Raw genomic sequence first — 24,987 nt, 5'->3', positions numbered from 1 at the left:
GCACTAGCTCACTTATGCTTCAGTGAATTTCTCCCAAATTTTAATATGTTGTAGCTGAGACTTTGGGCTATCGAAAGGTACCTTCAATACTTTCATACGTGGTTGAAATTAAGGCTTATCTTGGATGTACTGAGATATTTCTTTCTTTCTGCAACTTTCTTTGCAATAACTCAGGAAAGACAGCCCCTATCCCTCCCCCATTATTTGCACATGCTTAGTTCATGTTACGTACATTATTTCATAAAATAACAAATACTTGATCGGACACCATCTTCGGTGTGTAAATTAGGGTCAAAGGTCATAGATGGTTCATCCTGTATCTTGGTATATACATGACCTATCTTTCCCATATTTTGCACAGGCAAAGACCATGTTACAAGGATCATTTCATAAAATAACCACTTTTTGCTCAGACGCCATCTTGAGTGTGCAAAGTGGGGTCAAAGGTCAAATATACTTCATTCTGTATCTTCGTTAGTGTATACGGAATTCTGTACCAAAGATGGCAGGTTTGACTCCCTTTTCTAAATGAGAATCCAAACATCACACGGCCAATGTCCCCTCAACACCAATGAAACCTGTATGGTCATGCTTATTTGGATCAGGACTCATATCATTGATTTCCGAACAGATCGGATCACCTAATTTGTCAGTGTTGACAAATTCCAAGTCTAGTTGATCATTGTCGTTGATTTGACATTGATAAGACATTCCCTGCTACATAATCTCTCTCAGGTACTTTTTAACTATGTCATCACTCCAGCCAAAAAAAGCAAAGCAGGTGGCAGCATATACTATACGAATGGATGGTGTACCTATTTGTGAAGATAACAGATCGACCATGTCATCCTCATTGGAAGGGTGTACAACCATACCCCTGAATCCCGGTATGTATTCAGATCTGCCAAGTTTGGTCAAATCCAAATGAAGTTCAAGCATGTACACGTTTTCCCATGCCAATTTCAAGGTTTCTGCATCTACGTTGTGTCGCCCGAAATGAGATAGGATCCTCAAATGCTTTATCGTATTTGAGTAGAACACGAACTGGTTGTCTGTAACAAACATAGCTAGACCACTGTGTGGTGCATATCTATTTCTTTGTAGCATTTGAAGTACCATTACGTGTGTCAGAAGAGTATTCATCTTTAGAGATTTCGCTTCAACTTCCAGCAGGTCTAAGTCAATTTCCGTAAAATGATGCGAAAGTTTGAGGTATCCAAATCGAAGATATCTCAAGATGTGGGCGAAAATAGATTGGTCTCCGTCTATGAAGTATTGACCATGATGAGGGGGAGGATGGCCATCAATAATCTTGCGAAAGACAGACCCTGGTTCCCGAGACAGGACGCTTCTTGTCGTCTGAGAAATCTTGCCGCCAACGTTCAGAGTGACACTCTCTGCGAGCGTGGCCTCTCTTAGAGCTTGGATGTCAGCTTTCAGAGAACCGAGTTGGAAGAAATCTGCCTCTTGCTCAAGCAGCTCGAGTTCGTCGAATCTTTCGGGCAGGACGAGTTTGCCATTTCTCATGTAGTTCAATACATGGCGGAAAATCTGCCCTTCACGATGGATCAGAAAATTTCCAGACTCATCCTTGGCGCTTTCAAATTGACCACTCAGTATCAAAGTGAAGAAATTTTCGCCCTGACTAGTTAGAGTAGTCCTAGACGTCTTAAAGACTATTCCTCCAACGTTTAACCCAACATACGATAATGCCATCTCGTGATAACCGACGTCGTACTTGGCAAACGTCGATATACTGAAATCATACGTAAAACTGCCATGTGTGTTCAAATGAGGCACCGTTTTATATGAGTGAGGTACATGGCTATAAACAGGATGTCGGTTTTCTGTTTCATCCATCTATTGGACTTTAACCCTACTTACAGGACAGGAATCATAGACATTCATCACGCAGGTCTCCACGAACATGGGTCTTGTAGATAGTCTGTAAGGAGAAATTTCTCACGTTTACATTTCCGTATATAGGCTAATAGTGTATTAATCATGATCATGACATGATCCTATGAAATAAAGAGGAATCATGTTGTAGCCACAGGTCGGATGCAACGAGATTCCACTTCTCCCAAGGAAGATCACTGGGTCACAACCATTATTTACGTGTTAACTTAAATGGAATTTGAAGTCGCTTTTGTAGCGAGATAAATTTCGCCCCCTCTCCCCCAAACCAACCTATATACCAAACAAATAGATAAACAGCCACAACAAGAAAGAAAAACAAAGAATTGCATATGGCCTAAAAATTGTACTGAAACGATTTATCCCCTTTGCACGCGCTTTTCTCTCGTTATCTCCTCTCTCTCTCTTTCTCTCTTATTTCTATCACTCACACACACACAAACACACACACACTCTCTCTCTCTCTCTCCCCTGAACTCTCCTTTGTTTGTTTTTTTGTCTCTTTCATTTTAAACTAGGGTGATGTACTTGTGTAGTACATGGCTATCTTTGATTGATCATGTTTGTTTCTATCGAGATGAGTGTCTTAGAGTCATCACTATGTTTTTTTTCTATATTTTGTTGTTTTTTATGTATGAGTTTGTTTTTCATTTCTGTATATTACTGTTGTATTCTATCCGCGCGGACCTGCGGAAGAATATAGTCTTCGGACTGAAGTATGTTGCCGTGCTTAAATAAATGAATGAAATGAATTAGAAGGAAGTTGTTCAATATATTTGGTAGATAACACAACTGCTATTGTTTGTCTAAGCATCGATGATTTTGACACGATCATTTCGTGACAGGGCTAGTTTTGAATGATTATTATGAAGATCTGAAAGAGTGGAAAACACTCTGTGGTATAGGGTCTGCAAGCACACACTAGCAACATATGCATATTGTGTGGCAATGTATTGTGAGATATATTATATGTCAGGCCTACACACAAACTTACACATCAACCATGGTTGCATATCATTGAGTGCAACGGCGTAAATCCGTACTGAGGAGTGGGGGGGGGGGGGGATGATTGGCGCGGATAGTCACCATCACCACGATTGCAAGCCCATAACCGGACCGGCGCAGCCCGGGGGGGGGGGGGGGGGGGGAGGTGGGGGGGGGGAGCTTGCCTAACACTATTGAGAACAAATTGCTGGATAAAGGTGAATATATGTATATAGTTTTATTCACTTGAATAAATTTGATACTAAAAACTTTCATCGGCTGGGGATGATGATAAATTAAATGACTGAGCTTCAGTACCATCAGTACCTGCTCAGGAGCAGGACGAAAGCTTGCCCTCTACAATTCAAGGTTGGTTGAAGCTCAGTCATTTAATTTGAATAAATTTATTCCGCGAGATCAGTTTTGTACATTATGTGTTAAATACCTTAACATAAAACAGTAACAAAGGAAACAAGGTTAAACAAACAAGCACAGTTTTTTCTCCGTATGTCTCTCTATGACAATCTTTGTGGACTCTAATAACATAATTATGTTCCGTAATTCCAATCGACCATACTAAAAATTATCTACAATTTAAAATGATGTATCGTACTTTTTATTAAGATTGTTTACCTTTACAGAAAGTATCAAATCACCAGTTTTGTTGAAAGAGCTGTCGAAACATCATCAGGATTACAATTGGATGGGGGTATCGGTCACATTAAGTGATGGCTCAGTCAATGATTATTTAGATTTAGAATAGAATAGAAAGCTAAAAAGTACTCGATGTGCCCCGATATACCCCGATTCGGATGCCGACTCAGTCAACTTGTTAGCATGCAGAACTAAAGAGATTACACTGCAGACATCGGAGAGGCTCATCAACTCGCGGTTCATTATTAATCAAAGACGTAGTGATCTTTCCAAAAAGGCTTTTTCTTGATGTCCTTGCTTTTATAGTCCCTCTTCTTCCTGTTGTGGAGGATTTCATATTCTTCAAAATTCGTCTATGTCCTCCTCTTCTTCCTCATGTTACCATCTGAGTCACGTGCAGTCCCTCTTTCTTCGCCTTGTGGGTGGCTGCTTTGCTGCTTTCTTCTCTTCTTTGTCTTCATCATTCTCTTCTTCTTCTTCTTCTTCTTCTTCTTAAATATGCGCTTCTTCGTCTTCATTTTCGCGACAACGACAACGTCCTCCTCCTCGTCATCAATTTTGCATCTCGATATTATTTTTGATCTTCTTCTGGCAAATATTTTTCCAGCGTATCAGCTACGTTCGATTTTAGAGCGGCGAGAGAGGAGACGTGCGTAATTGAGTCTGGGAAAGCGTAGGAACAGCGTAGCTACAGCGGCCAACAGCGTAATCAAAGCGGGAATGAAGCGTATTAAGAGCGTCGGAGGAACAGGCCTTGATTTTATACGAGAGTAGAGAACTTAGTGGGAAGGTCGTGCTTTGATCAAGAAAGCGGCGCAGCAGCGGGACCACGTCGGTGTCTAGTTTACTTCCTGTCCTTGTGCCGCTGTTACAAACGCTCAGAAAAACGCTCAAAAAAAATTACACTGTCACTGCGCTCTCCCCATTTGAACTACGATTCAAAATAGGTCAATCTTGATGGGGAGATGGGGAAGAAATTTTCAACAAGTTCAAAATTTCTTCCCAATCTGTAAAATTGCCAGATCCAACCCCGTCACCCAAACGCTGCTGCTACGATGCTCCCGGTCCTCGTACACTTTTGCCGCTCTCTCCCGATATGTCAGATTGAATAGATCCGGGCGCAGATCATGATGGTGGAACGGGAGCAGATCATGACGGTGGAACGGGAGCTTAATAGTCAAATAAAATCACGTGTGGGGACACTTTAGGAATACTGTGTGGGACCCCGTACAGCTATAACTGGTTTCGGTGTTTTTGATACCTCGTTGAGTACTACTTCCATTTGCAAAAGAAATTATAGCCATGATTCCTTTCACTTAAAATAAAATGATACGGGAGCACTTTCCAGCTACTGGCTGGGGCCCCTTAAAGAACAAAAATAACTGGATGCGTTTGGTGTTTTAGGTATCTCATTTGTTACTTCCATTGCCAAAGAAATTAGGCATACACGACTCTTTTCACCTAAAAACCCTTTAGTAATTCATATTGGATGGGAATACCTTGGGGCTATACATGTCAAGGGCCCTGCACAGCATAATATAGGTTTTCCGGGCCAATTTCGCACCTCTTTCAATCCAATTCCTTATTGCTGCATTTAATAGCAAAATTTAGCCTAGATGAAATGATAGTTCAATTTCATGATCTCTTCATTCAAATTCATTTTGGAACATTCACATTACCTCTAACCTTATTTTAAATAACACTTTTTCAACTGAAATTCATAAGACAAGCACCGTTTCACTATCCGTTCATTCATAAATTCGTAATGATATAGTCACGTGATCACGTATATGCTGCGTTCGTTCATTCAAACTGATTTCTGGGCATCTAATTTAACATATTCTGCAGTCAATTAAACAGATATGTTCATGCATTACGTCTTTCCTTATTTCCTTTCATCATAGTTATTGTTTTGTAAGCATCATAACATTCATGTTTTGGTATTCGTTTAAGAGGCTTTGACAACCTCTACACTTTAGGCCTATAATGACATGTATGAAAGAGAAGGGGCGTTACAGACCAACTAAATCGAGTTATACTAGGTAAGAATCTATGATACTTTTACTGCTTAACAGTATATGGATGAAACAAAAAGTCACATAGAAAGACACGTTAAAATGTTCTTACCTTTTAAAAAAAGAAATAGCATGATGTAAATTTAAATGAACACGTTTGGAATTTGACTGTCTTTCGCGAAATTGAATGACTGAAATAATGATATTTGAATGAACGTAGGGTACCAGCCAATCTGAATACCCATTTTACGATTTCGAAAGCCACATGTACAAATTTCATTGATCGAAATGCTAAACTGAACGCACAAGTTACAATTTTGAAAGACAAACTGTGCGATAACGACGGTTGTTCTAAAAATTGAATGAACCTTCTATCAAAATGAACCGACAAAAGTGTGAAATTGGCTGGGAAAACTTAACTGGCTTTGGTGTTTTGGGTATCTCTGATGTATACTAAGGCCTTCTTCGATTGCAAAAGAAAAACAACTACATGACTCTTTTCAGCTAAATGATGTCATAATATGTGTGTGTGTGGGAGGGGGGGGGGGGGCACTTTATGGCTACTGTACCGGGCCCAGTACAGGATGAATGACTGGTTTTCGTAATTTGGTCATCTCGATTGTGCACTATACAGAAGTATGCTCCCTCGGCAAATTTCTTTGGTGTTTTGCTATACTGTAGCCTATAGGACCCCGTATACAGGATAAGATGACTTGCTTTTGGTGTTTGTGATATCTCTGTTCAGTAGGCCCTAATATTTCCATTACAAAAGAATTTGTAAGACAATTTTCAGCTAATTCACAGTACATGAATATGGATGGGAGCTACGTAACTGTCTGGGGCCCCGCACAGGATAAAATAATTGGCTTCGGTGTGTCGGATATCTCCGATAGGTACTTCTTCCATAGTGCAAAAGAAATTTGCACTATGATTTGCACGTGATTTTTGATACTATGGTATCATCCTCTTTCACTCCTTGTATCACCAAGCCTACAAGATTATTTGGAGCCTCCGCAACACTGATCGATAACATATTTTTAAACAGCCATGATTATGATGATCAATGTATCGCTGTTACGGACATATCAGATCATTTTCCCGTTATAGTTTCTTCCATTTCTACTATACCTGAATCGCATAAACAAAAGGTGTGTAAAAATTTATCGCAATCACGAGTGTTCTCCGATCATAATATCCAGCTGTTTAAACAAAGTTTATCCGAAATTGATTGGAATGAGGTTTTTTACTCCACTGATCCGAATGATGCGTACGACAGATTTATGAATATTTTGGTACCCTTATATCACTTGCATATCCCTTTGAGAAATCAAAAAGGAAACTACAAAACAGTTCCGCGCTCACCTTAAGTTGGATAACAAAAGCTTTACTTAGATCCATAAACAGAAAAAATACTTTATTTTACAGATATAAATCACGTAATACAGCTTTGAATAAATCAAAGTACATTAAATATCAGAATACTCTTACGTCCCTGTTGCGTTAAGCAAAAAAAGATTATTTTTGTTCTTTGTTTGAACAGCACAAGTCAGATGCAAAATCTACCTGGCATGTAATAAATGGTGTTATTCATAAACGTGTAAATAAGGGTATTATTGATAATATCCTTTGTGAAGGGAAGAATTTAACAGATGATGTAGAAATTGCGGAAGCGTTCAACTCTTTTTTTTTTTGTTAATATTGGTCCGAATCTGGCCCGCAATATTTCATCTGTACACAGACCCTTTCATTCTTACCTACTAAATTCCAATCCTAAGTCTTTATTTTTTTCTCCCAGTACTTGATTCAGAGGTCTTAGATATTGTCAATTCTTTTAGCCCCAAGAAGAGTACAGGTCATGATGGGATTTCTAATCACCTCATGAAATGTATTGTAAACGAAATACTATCACCATTAGTTCATATTTTGAATTTATCTTTATTAACTGGTATTGTGCCCATTAAAATGAAAATTGCTAAAGTTATCCCAATTTATAAGAAAGGCAGAGAGGATGAGTTGGGAAATTATCGACCAATATCGCTTCTGTCATCCTTGTCTAAATTACTTGAGAAGGTGGTTTATAATCGTTTAATCAAATTTGTAAATGAATGTGATGTTTTAGCTTATAATCAATTCGGGTTCCGGAAAAAAACATGCAACCACCCATGCATGCTATATTACTACTGGTTGAGAAAGTTGTAAGAGCTGTAGACACAAAGTCGCATACAGTCGGTCTGTTTCTGGACTACAGGCCTTTGACACAATGTATAGATCACGAAATTATTTTGTATAAACTAAATCATTACGGTATTCGTGGAAAGGCCTTGGAGTCGTTCAGAAGTTATCTTACCGGTCGAACTCAATTTGTTTCCGTAAATAATCATGAATCTGATATAAACTCGATTTGTTGTGGTGTTCCACAGGGCTCCCTCTTAGGTCCTCTTTTATTCATTTTATACATCAATGACTTCCGGGACTCATCCTCTCTGCTGTCTTTTCTTCTATTCGCAGATGACACAAGTCTCTTTTATTCTCACTCAGATCCTTATGTTTTGCTCGATTCTTTGAATAATGAACTTAAGTTGGTGTTTGAGTGGATTCAGGCAAATAAATTGTCGCTTAACATAAATAAGACCAATTATATGGTCTTCAGCAACACAAAAAAAAAAATCTCTTCCAGGTTTAGTTTTAATGAACGGTTTACAGTTATATCAAATAGATTCAACAACATTTTTTAGGTATTTATATTGACAGTAACCTTTTATGGAAGGTACATGTTGATTATCTATGTAAATTGTTGTGCAAGAATGTTGGAATAATTCACAAACTGAAATATCTCTTCCCAAAGCCAATATTGCATTCTCTTTATACAACTTTATTATTACCTTACTTGAATTACGGAATATTAGCCTGGGGGAATTGCTCAAAGACTAAAATTGATTGGTTATTTTTGGTTCAGAAAAAGGCCCTGCGGATTATAAATCGAGCACAATTTTTTGATCATACTGATGAATTGTTTGTTTCAAGTAAATTGTTAAAAAATTCTGATTTGTATTTGTATCATGTTGGAATTTTCATGTATAAGTTGAATACTGGTGACCTTCCTAGTATATTTTCCTCAATGTTTGTGAAAAACAGTGATATTCATACTTACCCTACAAGACACAGTGAATCCTATCATTTTTCCCCTGTTCGTACAGCTTTAGCCCTTAAGACAATTACATCGACCGGCCCTTCTTTCTGAAATGAGTTAGATTCGGTTCGGTCGCACTCAAGTTCTTTAAGCTCCTTTAAGAAAAATCTCAAAGCCAATTTTCTAAAATCCTATGCTTAATTATTTTGCCGCAATCACTTAAAAAAAGAAATATGCATACTCAAATGATGCCTCGCTCGGATGACTTCATTAGTTTGATCAACTTGCTACTTTTCTTAGCATTTATACCATAAGTTAATTATAAACATTATATACTATATTTTGTACATCCCGTAAACTTTGTAATATTCTTGATATCTTGTATTTTGCATGTTACGTCACTTATGACATTGATATACTGTACTAAAACCCTATGTTATATTTTTGGAGCCCACATCCTACAAGCTTTGCTTTTTAGTGGGTTCCTCATATTACACGTCAATTATAAATGTCCTTATACATTTGTGCATTATAGGTTCAAACTGACCATTGTGTGAAAAACATTTCTGCTTCAAATCCCATGGAATATAAAACTTGTATGAAATATGGAATATGGAACATGAATGAAAAAAAATAGCCGTGACCCTTTTCAGCTGAATGAAACTAATGTGTGTGTGTGAGTGTGTGTGTGTGTGTGTGTGTGTGTGTTTGTGTGTAGGGGGGGGGGGCACTTTTGGGCTACTGTCTGGGCCCCGTACAGAATGAAATAACTGGCTTTGGTGTTTTGGATATCTCTGAAGGGTACTACTTCCATTGCAAAAGAAATTAGCCGTGACCCTTTTCAGCTGAATAAAATCAATATGTGTGTATATAGGGGGTGGGGCCTTATACATTTGTGCATTATAGGTTCAAACTGACCATTGTGTGAAAAACATTTCTGCTTCAAATCCCATGGAATATAAAACTTGTATGAAATATGGAATATGGAACATGAATGAAAAAAAAATAGCCGTGACCCTTTTCAGCTGAATGAAACTAGTGTGTGTGTGTGTGTGTGTGTGTGTGTGTGTGTGTGTGTGTGTGTGTTTGTGTGTAGGGGGGGGGGCACTTTGGGGCTACTGTCTGGGGCCCCGTACAGGATAAAATAGCTGGCATTGGTGTTTTGGGTATCTCTAATGGGTACTACTTCCATTGCAAAAGAAATTATAAATAGCCGTGACCCTTTTCAGCTGAATAACACCATATGGGTGGGGCCCTTTGGGGCTACTGTCTGGGGCCCCGTAAGGATGAAATAGCTGGCATTGCTGGTTTCATGATAAGTACACCCAAAGGAACAATATCCACCAACTTTTGTCCGTGACCCCTTTCGGCTGAATAAATGCATTTTTGGGGCCCCTTTTTGTGGCCCCTAGGCTTACGGTACAGGATGTGACTTGCCAGCAATTCATTTTATTGACCCTTGGCCACATCCTAATATGATGAGACCATCAAAGTGTGACCCTTTTCAGCTGAATAAATCCATTGGGCCCCCGGTCTAATACATCAATTCGTGATGTTATCGTCTTTCTGTTAATGCTTCTCTTCTAGAGTCATAAAAGAAAACAGAGGATATGTTTTTATTTGTTCGTGTAATGAATTTCATAAATCAAAGTGATTTCTTTTCGCTCTCATTCATGTGTTTTTTGTTTTCCTCTTGCACTTTCCTTTTCTTTCCTTTTTTGCTCCCTGCATCACTTTCCCCGAAACCTTTGTGGTTGTAAGCCTTTCGTCCCATTTCCTTGTTCTTACCAAGCATAGTACGTCTTCTGAGTGAGTAGGCCTACTTCCGTTTTCTCACAGAATAGTATTTTTTCACTTCTATAAGTGATTTCGAAACATATTTTTGCTTCTTGTGCAGTATTCATAAATAACTTGTCCAATTTCAGTCAGTCAGTGATATGTTTATTCCCTTTGGAAAAAAAAAAGAGTTGGCATTCAACTGAATTTGGTCAGAATATAAGATGCCTGTTATTCTCAGTTTCTTCGGATAGCATACCCATGTCAGCAGAAGAGAGCAAAGTCCACATTGGTGAAAGAGTACCTAGTATCAAGTATCCATCCCGGATATTGAAGCTGAGAGGTGGGGACGTGCTATACGTGCAGTATAGGCATGTCTGTTATACAGAGCCAGTCACTTTCGCGCAACCGGTCGCAATTTACATGCTTATCCCGTGTAGCTATTGAGGTGAGAAAACGCGAGCAATGGCGTCTTACATAGGCTTGAACGTTGGTGGCAAAATCTACGAGACGTCGAAAACAACTCTCACCCGTCAACCTGGAAGTTTCTTCTCCCCGTTAGTGAGTGGTTCCATTCCCAGTGAGAGAGATGACCAAGGGAACTACAGAATTGATCGCGATGGCGAAATATTCAGATACGTTCTAAATTACCTCCGGGACAACAAGCTCATTCTACCGGAAGGTTTCAACGAACTCCGCTTACTCGAACGTGAAGCAGATTTCTACCTACTCGAATCTCTCAAAGCTGACATCCAGGCCTTGAGAGTGGCAATGCTCAGTGAAACCATTTCTTTAAACGTTGGTGGAACAAACTACACGACAACAAGGGAAGTTCTTTCGCATGAGCCTGACTCAGTTTTTCAGCAGATCCTCAAAGACCAAGCCACATCTGACTCAAACGGCCGGTTCTTCATACCAGGTGATGGGGAACTCTTCCGCTACATACTGAAATATCTTCGGTTCGGATTTCTTGCACTTCCACTTGACTTCGATTTGACGTCGCTGGAGGATGAAGCGAAATCCCTACAGCTTGAGGTCCTCCTAGCGCACATCATGATCTGTCGCACAGTGTTTCAAGCTGGACATGCAGCCGGGAACACGAAGGAGATCGTGGTAATGTTTGCCAGACGGGACGATTTCGTGTTGTTCTCACAAGATGAATCAATTTTGACGAGTTTTTCTCAAGCATTGCTAACAGAAACTTCGTATGTATCTCCAAGGCATGGAATTCGAGTTACATGGATAGGAAATAATGAGGTGCTTGTGCTTCCGATTACTCTAAACCCGTCTCGGGCAGGGGAACCAATTAATGTAGAGCCGCTTTATAATCTTGTGCGCTACCCTGCGAATAGAGATGAGTTGGTGGCACTCCTGTCTAGGGTAATTGGCATGGAAACCCATCGAAGGCTTTTCACTTCCTCCTTATATCTTGGACTGTTTGGCTCAACCAGAGACCTTTTCTCTGGTCATGCAGTCGCCGAGCACTTAGCAGATATATTTTAGCTGTTGTCTCACTCTGAATATTGAACCTTGAGGACATGCTGATACATGTACACCTGTATTTCATGGATACAAAGTTTGAAAAAAAAAACCCAGTCCTATAGTAGTACAGTCCAATTATTTCAGTAGGTCCAGTAAGGTAAAAATCTTGTTTTCGTCCGTAACTATATTGATAGGCCTAAGTTTTGTTAGCTTGTGTTTCTGGGAAAAAACCCCCCGAAAACCCCAAAATCAAGACATAGACATTACAATTTGGTGTGGTGATGTAGTGCGTGGGTACAATTGATTTGTCATCCAAAGAAAGAAAGAAAAAAGCGACCGAAATATACCATTCAAAACTAAAGGACCTTCTCGCATGGCTTCCTCACCATTTTAGATATCTAAAGAATAAACCAAAAAAACAAACAAACAAACAAACAAACAAAAAAACAAAAACGGGAATTACCTTCCCAATTTTGGTTTTATTCACAGGTATACTCTACTGGCGCTCGAATCGGGCATTCATTGTACAATACTGCACCTGTCTCACTAATTTTTTCAACTTGATTCATGGGTAATAAAGTCAGATAATGTATCTCGGCAGGCACTTGGGGACACGCCATTAGCTAATGACATGAATGGTTCGTGTCCTCGTGGCCGGGAAGCGAAAAAAAGGACATTAAATGCTCTGGTTGTATTCTGCTTTATACGATGTTAAGGCCGTGTCACGCCATTCCGGGCAAGCTGCACGGGCTTGTGGCGAGGAGGTAGTTTCCAGCACGTAGAAGATTTTCAGCGGGCGAACAAGAATGTTTGCAATTTTCATTCATGCCTTGTCATACCGTACGGGAGAAGTTTTGCGGCTTGACTTGCGGGGAAACAAATTTACTCCCCGGAGCTCTTCGCAGTTGGTCCGCACCTGACAGTATCTAGCGCGTAGTTGCCCGGAGGTGCTCACGCAAGTCCGATTTAACCGCAGCCAAGTTTTGAGCATGACCAAAACTTTTTCCGGGTGAGTCGCGGGACTGCCCGTTGAGGTCCACGCAGAACGCCAGAGACCCTTAGCGGCAGCACTTCCCAGGCAACTCCCAGGCAGGTACTCCGCAGTCCCGTATGCAGCCAAGATAATGCAATTCTGTGGGATTTCAGCCATTCCATTAGAGGAATTCCTTCACTGAGTTGTCAGCCCCCACGCGACTGGTACAAAGGTTACACAGTATACTCGCAAGTATAATTTAAGTAGAACGCGTCCAGCAAGTAAGACACATGCGCTGACTTGCTCAAATCCTTTTCCGCCCTCAGGAATTTCCGGTATGCTAGAAAATCATGTGCGGATCATCTACGGGGACCTCCGGGTAGTCAAAAGTGCTCTTTGCAAGTCTCACGCAAGGCTTGCCCGGAAAGGTGTGACACGGCCTTTAGGCATATAGTCTACCGTAGACCTCCAGCTGTTGTCAATTTATCGTCAATCTATGTAAACATGATTTTTTTTTTTTTTCAGCGCATGCATTTGTATTGCCAATACAATGTATTACTGGTGCTATATCGTAATGTGAAGAGGGAAAAAGACCACGGGACTATTACAAATTGCATGTGTCGACACATTGAGAAATGCGACCGAACAAATAAACAGCCTAAACCAAACAGGAAACGCTGTTAATGGTTGCGAAGAGACATGTTCAAACTTTCTGTTAACGGTCTGTAACATGGCACCACTAGTGCCGTTCATATCCAAACTCATGCAAAGCCACTTACTTACTTATCGTCCAGCTGTATGATAGTTACTCAAACCGAAGTGAAGTGATGGCGAAGTCGATCGAGTGACACGTCGAAGGAGCATATGGTGTTTGGGTGTGGGAGAAGACGTCGAAGTCGACCATTTTGTGCAGGCGACTGGCGCTCCAATATAGGACAAAATTTTCCAAATGACTTTTCTGATTCAGACACACAATTTGAAAGATGCTATTTTTTCTTTTTTTACAAACTCAAACTCCCAATCATTATTATATATTCTCTACTCCGGAAGGAGAACAAGAGGTTAAGGATAATATTCTAAATTTGAAATAAAAAAGAAAACGTTTGAATACGGTGGTGTTACAAGCCTCGTCTTGAAAAAGGTAATTTAGTATTAACGAATTCAAATATATTTCTTGTATCACACATTTTTATTCATCTTTATGGTTTGTGATTGTCTCCATAAATTGGAAGTCGTTAAAGTATCTCCTACCAAGACAAAATGATCTCGGTCAAGAATGCTTGAAAGTTAAGTTCACACAAGTTCACAATTATGATTTCTTTTTATTAAATAAGCTTTTTCGTCTGACTCTCAGTCTGGCTTGAAAAAAAAAACATTCGACAGTCTATACACGACATCTCCTGCTTTTCTATAATCAATCGGTCTATAATTATTTGTCGATAAGGTACATTCATCACGCACTTGATTGTATACTATATACTATTATCCTATAATTGCATATTCTTTGACTTTTCTAAAGCTCTTGTTTTATGAGTGTTTGTTATATAGACAGATAAACTAAGGCATCGTGAAGTATGGGGTGTGGTTCTATTGCACAATAGTAAGCAGTTATGTAAGCAGTGTATGCCCATATTATATCATGGCTATAAGAGTAAAAACAAAAATGAAGTCGAGTTCGTGTGGAGTCTACCGAGCTCCCTCTTGATTACAGGGAAAAGAAAATAGAAATGTATAGATTATAGAAAATATGTATAGAAAACTGTATAAAAGCCATTTGAGAAAAAAAAAATCCTCTTTATTCAAAGACATGCCATTCGAACTGTCAATCGCGCTGATGGTTATCTCTTATATACGAATAATCTATTTTACAGGAAGCATAGTATACCTATAACCAAGTCAGTAGAGTAGATTACATCGCCTTCCACGTCAGAGTACTCGAGTTGTATTCGCTAGAGAAAAAGTTACGCTTCAGGACACAAGCAGTGGAATGATTTGCACTTGACACTGCTTGAAGTAACTATTATAGTTTATCTCTCTATTCTTCCAAACGGAATTTAAGATCATTTTTACTGATTGATTACTCTGCTGTATTATCAAAGCTCTCATGGATAACAATCAATGAGGTTGCAATGAGGTTGCCATTTATTGTGTACAGTAAATTAAATGTAACTCACTATACTATACTATACTATACTATACTATACTTTGATTACTTATTCTACTCCATTAGATTGATAAGAACTCATATTTCCTTTGAAACTTGCAGTTCCTACAAAGTTACGGTAGATTTCCTTTCTTTCCACCATATCTTTATTTTTCTCAGCTCCTTTATGTTTACAATACCAGCATAATTACTGTTTATGTACATCTTTTTACTGTATATTCTTATGAGATTCAAGCAAAAGTCCTTTTCTGTCTGTTATGTATTTTGCATTGCCACACAAACGTACTGTATTGTTTATTTGAGAAGTATGAAAATAAACTAAACCGAAAATTGAAACTGAAACTTAGCAGTATAGTATTTTTTGTACACTGTATCTTTAAGAAGAAAGTTTGATGTTTTCTGAAAAAACTGTGACACAAGCTGAATTTAAATTTTAATGTAGACAATGGTAGACGCACCAAATTTTATGCGAGCATTTTTATAGTTGCTCTACTCAACATTTTATTTACTTTTGATTTCTCTCACGGATTACTAACTGTGCACCGAAGACTATGCACTGCCAATCAGTGCCAATGGACATTGCTTTCATCTTCTCATGATTACGACTTTTGCTTTCATTTGACACTACTAACATCAGAAGTGATAAGGTATTCTTGCTTAATAGATAATGCATGTACATATCAAATATTTCCTGGTCGATGATAAATCCGGTGGTTGTATATTTTAGGGTCGGGTTTTTTTTTTTTTTTTTTTTTTTTTTTTTTAAGTGCGCGTATGCTTGTAGTGAATGAATTGAATAAATGTGTTCGAAGAATTCGAGACCAACCAGATAGATGGAAGGACGTACATCCTTGTATTTCAAATTTCAACACGATTATTCAATTTTTGTTTATTTGTTTTTCAATCCCCACCCCACCTCAAAAAGTAAACAAACAATTATAGAGGCTACGGCAAAACATATAGGCCCTACATGTACATAACAGTTTCCGATATATATATACATACATACATATATATATATATATACAGCCACATCCACATTCCACGGAACGCCATGTAACCCATCACACCCCTGCTTCTCATCGCAACTAACATATCCCAAGGAATGAAAGCTTTAGAACTAAATAGAGGAAAGAGAAAGCAGAAGCTATACGCCTGGACAAGTGGAATTGGTACTACTACCTTACGCCTGATATATATAAGATACATATATATATATATATATATATATATATATATATATATATATATATATAAACATACATATAGAACATATATTACATATACATATATATATGTATGTATATATAAACTCCTCAAAAAAAGTTTGCAAGTTTGATCAATCATTTCTCTTTTTTCCTTATTTTGCGGTTACCACACAAAAATTGTTTATTTCTCTTTAAAATGGCACCATGCTTGTTACGACTACCATCTACAGGAGGTGCAGTGCTTACATATATGAGGTAAAGTCAGAATTTAAAAGCTGCAAAATGGCCCAATATTCGACGTGCAGTTTCCTCGTGATGAATGAGTTCCCCATTGTTTCTTTGGTGTTCATTTACTGTAACATCAGCATTTTTATGGAGTGAAACATGTATGCGTTCAACCAAACAGATAAACAAACACACACACAAACGATCATGACTCAAACCGTTTTATCTCACAGAACCTCACCACATTAACCACAACAAAACATAAAGAAGTGAAATGGCATGGTCTTCATTTTATTGTAGTTTCATCTTTATTTTGTTTTCATTTTGGTTTTATTTTGTCTTTACTTTATGTTAACTTTGTCTTTTTATTGTCAATTAAGATGATCGGGGCTCAGTATCTGGTGGACGACCCAAGTGCTTGCACCACCGTGTCCTCATGCTGTTGATTAGCTCCCTGATTCGCTGCTGAGGAATGGCGTTCCACTCAACTACTATCTGACGGAGTCCTGCCAATGTCGTTGCATTTCATCAAATAAACGTCAAATCCCTCTTAGATTACAGTCATGCTCTTTTACATTTCATACAAGGTTTCTCATTATCTCACCAGAAAATGTTAGAAACCTGAAATTATGTCTCAATTTAATGCCAGTATCAAATGATTGTGTACTTTTTGTAAAACATGGCGTTTTGTAGAAATCTCGTTATTATATAATATCGTTAGATTACATGCTGTCTGGATTTGTGAATGGGAAGAGATCACGTGGACGACAGCGACTCACTTTCCTTTCTGCAACGGCTGGATTAGTCGGCGAGAGAGGATCTACATTGCTGCATTCGTGCGACGATAGAGGGAGATGGCGGAAACATACTGCATCAGTGATCGCCAACGGGCAGTGACGTCCATGGCAGAACATAGAGAGAGATTACATGCTCTTTCATATTTCATACAAGGTTTCTCATTATTTCACCAGGCAATGTTAGAAACCTGAAATTCGGCCACAACCAAAACTATAAGATCCCTTTAATGCCAGTATCAAAGGAGTGTGTACTCCTTTGAATGGCGTTTTGTGGAAATCTCGTTATATTTTCTTAAAGCGTGCTTAGGTGACATTACGAACTGTGGGGCCTATAGTTGTATTCTAATCCAGCAATGGCTGCACCAAAACTTTTAACATTCATAATTTTTCGCGTGGCTTGTTCAATTTCATTCATACTTCGCTGTAACTGCAGACGAGTTGAAGACCACCATGAATAAAAACAAAGGCTTCGACGGGAATTTGAGATTCGATGATGTCTCTTTATTTGTCTTATTTGAAGGTTTGAATCCACAGGTGTTGCAGTATCTTGACATCAGACAATAATTCCATGGTTACAGTCAATCAATCCTTATGCGACTCTGTAGAGTTTGAATACACAATGTATCCATGAGAATTTCTGTAAAGACGTCATCTTGTCAAGAGCGGTATAAACTGTGTTCGTTAAACCCGAGAATTCCTTTCATACTTTCTGTGCCAAATCTGTGTGGTTCTGTCGATAAAATGTGCTAAACGTGCTGTGAATCAACAGAGTATCACATTTGTGCTAGCAATCAAATAATAAACTCTTTGTCATTATTTCTCGTATAAGTACATTCTCTCAAAAGGTACATATTTTCAAAAAGTATTAAACTATTACAGTAATCTGCAGTTAGGATTTTACAAGCATGGTTTTTACAATACCTACATGATTTCCGTTATAACGAAGTGATGAAATTGATTTCAAATCATGAAATTCACTCGCACCATATCAACTTGTAGCAGCTCAACTTTTCTGTGCTTCTCTCTCCTCCACAATCTCCTTCTCTCCGCTCCGACCTCTGACCTCCGTATGCACTCTCTCTCTCTCCTCCTCCTCCTCCTCCTCTCTCACCCCTGTGACCCTCTCCGCTGTTTCGTTTTCCCCTCGACAAGATTCCTTATAAGGTAATTATGTAGACAAACTCTCGCATGATTACTCGAGAGCCTCTGCTCATCCTCAATGTTATTGATGACGGATACAATTCCTCGTATTGAAAGCCACTTGGCGTAGTATTTCTCTCTTCGTGGCCAGCCACGGACACCGCCTAATAAGCACACGACTTCTGTGGCGGCCGCCGTATAATGCGTAAAGATAAGGTCGCCAATTGATAATATCCGAACACAGTAGACCCCTGTCAAGAGTGACAAGTGATTTGTAACTTTCTTAAACCCCATTGTTTCATCGCCTACCAGAGATGCGAGTCATCTCCCTGCTGAGATTGTGTATAAATAGTGATTGCGGAATATTGTAAAGAGTTACTTGCTCAACGACTTGTCGACGTGAACTCCTTCGAATAAAAAGCTGCAATATCTCATATGTACTTCTTGCGTATCCCAGGTCCCTTTCCCCCAACTTCGATTAGTGACAAGGTGCTGCTGTGAAAGTGTATTCCTGTTCTACACGACGAACGATTCACTACACGCAATCATCTACGATCTCTAAAACCTAATGCATACTGTGTAATATAACGCTGAAAAGGCAGAGTGAATTCACCTCAATTCAAACATGAATCTGCTACATTGGCGAACATTTACACTGTAAGATTTGGATTGATTGACATGTACCACACATTGACTGTAATGAATTGGATCTACATAAACATGAAATTTACAAACTCCACTTATAGTTAGTCTCAAATTCAGACCTCAATTGAGAAATTTCACATTTTGTCAAATACATCCAAACCAATGTGAGTTCAAGGTTCGAAGATATTCCGGTAAATGCTTAGTCTAAGTTCAGACTCGAGTATCATAAATGATGATAAGTGACTGTTAGTCTGAAATTTTCAGACCTTAATAAGAATAGCACAATATCTTCATTAATTAGAAGTTTCATCAGTCTTTCAGTCACAATTGTCCAAAGATAGTCTTCATTGCAGACGCTAAATGGGTTGATTATCAAATTCAGGCTCTAAAGTGCCCTTCAAACTAAATGCGCGTCTGAATATGTTTCACAGTTTCATGAATCTCCTAAATGAACGTTTCCATGGCAAATTCCACAACATTACACAAACGAAAGCGAATCTAATTTTGTGAAGCTGTTAACGACATTTCCAATTCCAACAAATAGGTTATGCTCCCTGGCTGGGAATTATACCTGGTCTTCTGCCGCAATCAGGAGAACTAGCTTATGAATTGGGCGCTCGAGATAACACTGTGGGGAAACTCGCTTTCCTTTGTCATTTAGTTTTGAATCACCCACTGCAATTTTCACTTTGCGAACATAAGCGGCTCCAGATACACACGTTTCAACAATTCTTCCCCGAGGCCACACATTTCTGGGAACATTTTCCTCTTTAGGGATCAGCACAATATCACCAACTTTCATATCACGCTGCGGGACAGTCCATTTCTGTCGCGATTGAAGTTGGCTCAGAAATTCCTTTCTCCAACGACACCATGCAGAACTCATTCGCTAAGTGTTGCACCCTTCTCCAGCGTTTCTTGGCGTAAGCTTCCTCCCGAGGGAAACTACCAGGCGGTGGTAGTATGGCCTTTGACTTTTGAGTTAGCAAGATTCGGCGTTATGGGCTCTATAGGTGAGATGGATCATTCAGGAACTCTACTGACAAAGATCGACTATTCACAATGGCTGCTGCTTGGCTTAGCAATGTCCGCAGGCGTAGTTGCTGACTGTTTTGATACAGCAATGCTTCCAGGACGTTGCGAACGGACCGGATCTGTCTTTCCCATACCCCTCCCATGTGGCTTGAGGAAAGGAAATTGAAATTGCAATAAAAATAGTCACATCCTTCTTTGAGTAAATCGTTTTTCACTTTCTCGTGGTCCATTTCCTTCCAGGCTTTCATAAGTTTGTTCTCAGCACAAATGAAGTTTGTCCCTCTGTCTGACCTCAGTTGACGAATAGTACCGCGAACCGAGATGAAACGTCGAAGGGCATTCATGAATGCATCAGTGCTCAATGAGTTCGATACTTCGATCTATGTGGATCGCACGTGATGACATGCAAGTGAAGAGGAGGCCATACCTTTTCACTTCCTTTCTGCCTTCTTTAATAGTCCAAGGGCAAAAACAGTCCATGCCACATTAAGAAAATGGCGGTTCACAAGCAAGACAATCCTTTGGAAAATCCGCCATCTTTTGCACCTGCGCCTGTAGTCGCAATCTTCGACAGGTTACACATTGGGAGATGAACTTGGATACAAGATTGCTGCACCCCAAGATCCAGAGGCCATGAGATCTAATGCAGTTGGTTGTCTTGCCTCTCCCTTGATGAGCAACTTCAGCATGACAATCAGCTACAATCAGTTCTGTTAGGTGATTTTGAGGTAGGATAGCAGGATGTTTGCTTTCAAATGAGGTCTCAGACCTTCTCAAGCGACCTCCTATCCTCAGGATGCCCTCACCATCCAGAAATGGGTCAAGTTGATGCAAACGACTTGTAGTTTTACAGTAGCGTCTTCTCTCCCGAGTAGATTTCATTGTGGCATCATTCATACCTCTGAGTGTCTGAATTTCGTCTTTGAATGCCTTTCTTTGTACGTGCCTTATTATCTCCTTTTCTGCTTGAAGAAGTAATTCGGCAGACATGGGCTCCATCGCTACTCGTTAAGGATCCTTCCTTTGGTCAGTTCCCTGGTGTTTTGCCGTACATCGTCTTCGTAGGTAGGACTTTAGGCTTAGACAGTTTGCTACAGCCCTTCTAGTTTGGTGCCAATTGGAAAAGTGATTCAGTCTTTCTAGTTCAAATTCTTCAGTGTTCTTGAAAGCGGCATGAGCTTGAACCCGCTTTAATTCGGGGTCATTAGGAAGTATTTCACCTGCGTCTTTCTGTGTGGCAGATCGGATTTCCTTTTCCCATAGGAAATCAGGACCAGTTAACCATCTTGCTGATTCAATCTGATTGACAGTCAGTCCTCATGAAGCTCAGTCGGTTGGATTTTCCTTGGTGTCGATGTGATGCTACTGTGTAGGGGATGACTCATCTCTGATTTGGCTCACTTTATTAGCTACAAAGACATGGTACCTTCTGGTCTCATTTTTGATGTAACCCAAGACTACTGTGCTGTCAGTCCAGAAGAAATGCTTGACATTTACCAAATCAAGTTCATTCTGCAGAAAAGAACTCTAATCGTGGCACATTTATCGTCTTGAGTGGCGCAAATCTGGATTTTTCTCATCACCAGTGTACAGTGCACCTCGTTTTTGTGATTTGTATGTCTCATGTAAGTGTATTGTCCATAACCTGCATTACTGCTGGCATCACTGAAATGATGAAGCTGTACATATTTGATTTCTCCAAAGTTCTTTGGTTTGTAGCATCTGTCAATGGAAAGGTTTTGAAGTTGAAGAATTTCAGCCCTCCACTTTTCCCATTCAGTTTTGAGTGCATCAGGTAGGGAGTCATCCCATTCAGCAGAGGTCCTACATAATTCCTGGAGAATTAGCTTTGCAGGTAGTATGATAGGAGCCAATAGTCCTAGGGGTCATACACTGACATCACTGTACTCAGGATCCCCCTTCGTGTTGGTGGTTTGTCTTGAAAGCTGATTCTGAATTGAAATGAGTCCGACTCTAAGCACCACTGGACTCCGAGGGCCTTTTCTACAGGTAATTTGTCATGAAGAAGATTCAATTCCTTGACATTTTTTCCTCTATCGTCGATTGGAACTGCTTGCATCACCTTTCTGGATTTGGACACAATCTTATGAAGGTGGAGACGTCCACGTCCACACATCCTTCTTGTCCTCACGATGAGATCGATAGCTTCTTCTTCGGTTGAAACTGATTTTAAGCCATCATCTACATAGAAATAATTCTGTATGAATTCTGATGCATCGCGTCCGAACTCATCTGCATAGTCCTTGGCGATCTGTTTCAAACCAAAGTTTGAGCAGCCAGGTGATGATGCAGCGCCACAGAGATGAACGTTCATTTGACAGTCACTTAGTCGGCGACTTACATCTCCGTTCAACCACCAAAGAAAACGAAGATAGTCTCTGTGCTCCTTGTTTACATGGAACTGATGGAACATCCCTTTCACGTCACACATAAAGGCAATCACTTCCTTCCTGAATCGACAAAGGACGCCGGTGAGAGTGTTAGTCAGATCTGGTCCTATTAACAGGAGAGCGTTCGGTGAAATCCCTCTTAACTGGGAGCTACAGTCGAAGAGAACTCTTAGCTTGTTGGGCTGCTTCATTCCATGATGAGGAATGTACCATACTTTACCCTCCTTACCTCGTTCTGATACTACCTCCGCATACTTGCTACTGAAGAGGGTATTCATTTGTTTAGTGTATTGTTCACGATAAGTAGGATCTCTTTCAAACTTCTTCTTGAGATGATTCAGTCTTTTCTCAGCAAGGACTCTGTTGTTAGGAAGAGATGGAGTCTCATCACGAAACGGCAGAGGCATCTCGTAATGACAGCTTTCATCCATGTGAACTTCACGTTACATTATCTCCAAAAATTTCAAGTCATTCCTTGAATATGGCCTTTGTCTTTTGTCTGGCACAAAGTCTGCTGCCAAAAGCCGTATGACCTGAATTGGAGTGATCTCTTCCTTAATCCTTGACTGGTGGCTGAAAGTCACTGCGGTAGGATGACTATCTATCTGCAGTTTTTCAGGAACAACATGCACCATAACATGATGACTGGTTCTATAGGATCATGTACACTTCCATGATAGTGTGGTTCCATAGTGCCTGTTATACACCAGCCTAAGTCTGTCTGCATTGCGAATGGGTCTTTTGTTGGCTCGCTTATCACAGCACGAGGAGTAGGGGCCTTTGCGCAGTCATAGCCGATGAGAAGTCCTATCTCACAATCCTGGAGGAGAATCAAATGTTTGGCTATGTCTTTAAGATGAGGGTAGGCCTGAGCAGTGTCTGGCGTAGGAATGTGGTCTCCATTCGCTGGCATAACATCTCGAGTGAAGGTAGGAGGTAAACAAATTACCCTTGTTCCATTGAATGCTCGCACTTTGAGTCCACTGATCTTTTCACTTGAAATTCCTTCGTTGGCCAACGTCATGGTTGAAAGAAGTAGATTGACTCGTATTCCTGTAATACCCATTGCCTCTTTAGTCTCGTCCAACAGAAAACTAGTGTCGGACTGGGTGTCTAACATAGCATACACTAATCTCTCTCCAGGTACTGAGTCATGTGACAACCAGACAGGAACTATTGAAGATGCCATTGAAGATCTGTGACCCTTTATAACTGAAGCGTGTGACATTGTAGTTTGAGTTTCTTTAGCTTTGTTTGTTTCAATTTTCTGTGATTGTTTTCTTGCCGCAAAGTTTTCATCATGCAAGACAGTTGGATGATGTTTCTTGCACGAAGAGCACTGTAACCTCCTTTTGCAGTCCTTGGACAAATGACCCAACTTCAGACAACCAAAACATAAATCGTGGTCACGAACAAACTTAGTGTGAGCGTCTAAGGTTTGTGATGCAAAGGAAGTGCATGCGGCCAGATGGTGTTCTCCCTTACAAAACACACAATGGGGTTTCCATTTTCCCTCTCTCTCCCTCTTTACTTTCTGGTTTTGGGCACCAGTGGAGAAAGATCGTGCGTTGGAAGACGGCTGTCTCTTATCTTTCAAGGGTGACGTGTGAGATGCAGTGATGGGAATACAAGCAATTGCTGCCTCATCATTGACGAATTTAGTGAAGACTGAAAAGGGTGGAAAGGATAATCTATCTTGCCGCCATTTCACAACAGTCCTGTCCCATCTTGCTATAAACCAATCAGGAAGTTTGCTCATCAATTTCTTGTTCTCTCTCTCATCGTCCAAATGATGCAAATGACGAACATATTTGGCTGCCGTGCAACACTGGCAAAGAAAGTCCTCCAGTCTTTGAAGGCCGAAGGAGTCCTTAGGTCCAACTTTAGGCCAGGTGTCAAGTCTGTCGCGAAAGGCATTGGAGATAACAAAGGGATTCCCGTACCTATCCTGTAGGACCTTCACAGCTTCGACATATGCAGCGTCGTCTCCTAGCATGGAGTATCCTTGCACTTATGTCCTTGGCGCTCCCTTTAGGTACTTGAGTAGGAAATAGAATCTCTCTCCAGCTGGGATACCGCGATGTTCAATTAGTGCATTGTAACTTCGCTTCCATGCTGTATATTCAAGTGGATTACCATCGAATACTCCCGGTTCAGGTATTGGAAGTCTATTCATACGAAGAAGTTCTGTTAGGCTGCTTGCGAGGGTTACTTCTTCATGAATCCTCGGTGGGTCGTCACTCCCACATGATGCCGCACCAACAGAGGCAAGTTCTTTATTCTCCTCCATGGGAGAGTCAGATTGTTCCTTTATTGAAGGCACCTTCCTTGCAGAGCTATTTACCCAATCCTGGCATAACCCCCTTTTCTTAGAGTGAGTAAAATTGTTGACGAATGTACACTGCCTTTCATTGCAAGAAGAGTTTTTAAG

General features: G+C 40.0%; 2 protein-coding genes across 2 annotated transcripts; one reads left to right on the top strand and one right to left on the bottom strand.

Moving 5' to 3' along the window:
- Window positions 1-10,941: 10,941 nt before the first annotated feature.
- On the top strand, window positions 10,942-11,979 carry LOC140236521 (BTB/POZ domain-containing protein KCTD8-like). Its single transcript, XM_072316445.1, has one exon. The coding sequence runs from the start codon at window positions 10,942-10,944 to the stop codon at window positions 11,977-11,979; it is 1,038 nt and encodes a 345-aa protein (XP_072172546.1).
- Window positions 11,980-22,024: 10,045 nt separating this feature from the next.
- Window positions 22,025-22,963, bottom strand: LOC140236520 (uncharacterized). Its single transcript, XM_072316444.1, has one exon. The coding sequence runs from the start codon at window positions 22,961-22,963 to the stop codon at window positions 22,025-22,027; it is 939 nt and encodes a 312-aa protein (XP_072172545.1).
- Between the last annotated feature and the right edge of the window lie 2,024 nt (window positions 22,964-24,987).

Source organism: Diadema setosum, chromosome 13, assembly GCF_964275005.1.
Source record: "Diadema setosum chromosome 13, eeDiaSeto1, whole genome shotgun sequence".
NCBI lineage: Eukaryota > Metazoa > Echinodermata > Echinoidea > Diadematoida > Diadematidae > Diadema > Diadema setosum.
The sequence above is the reverse complement of the archived record's forward strand: the minus strand, read 5'-3'. Positions and strand labels throughout refer to the sequence as shown.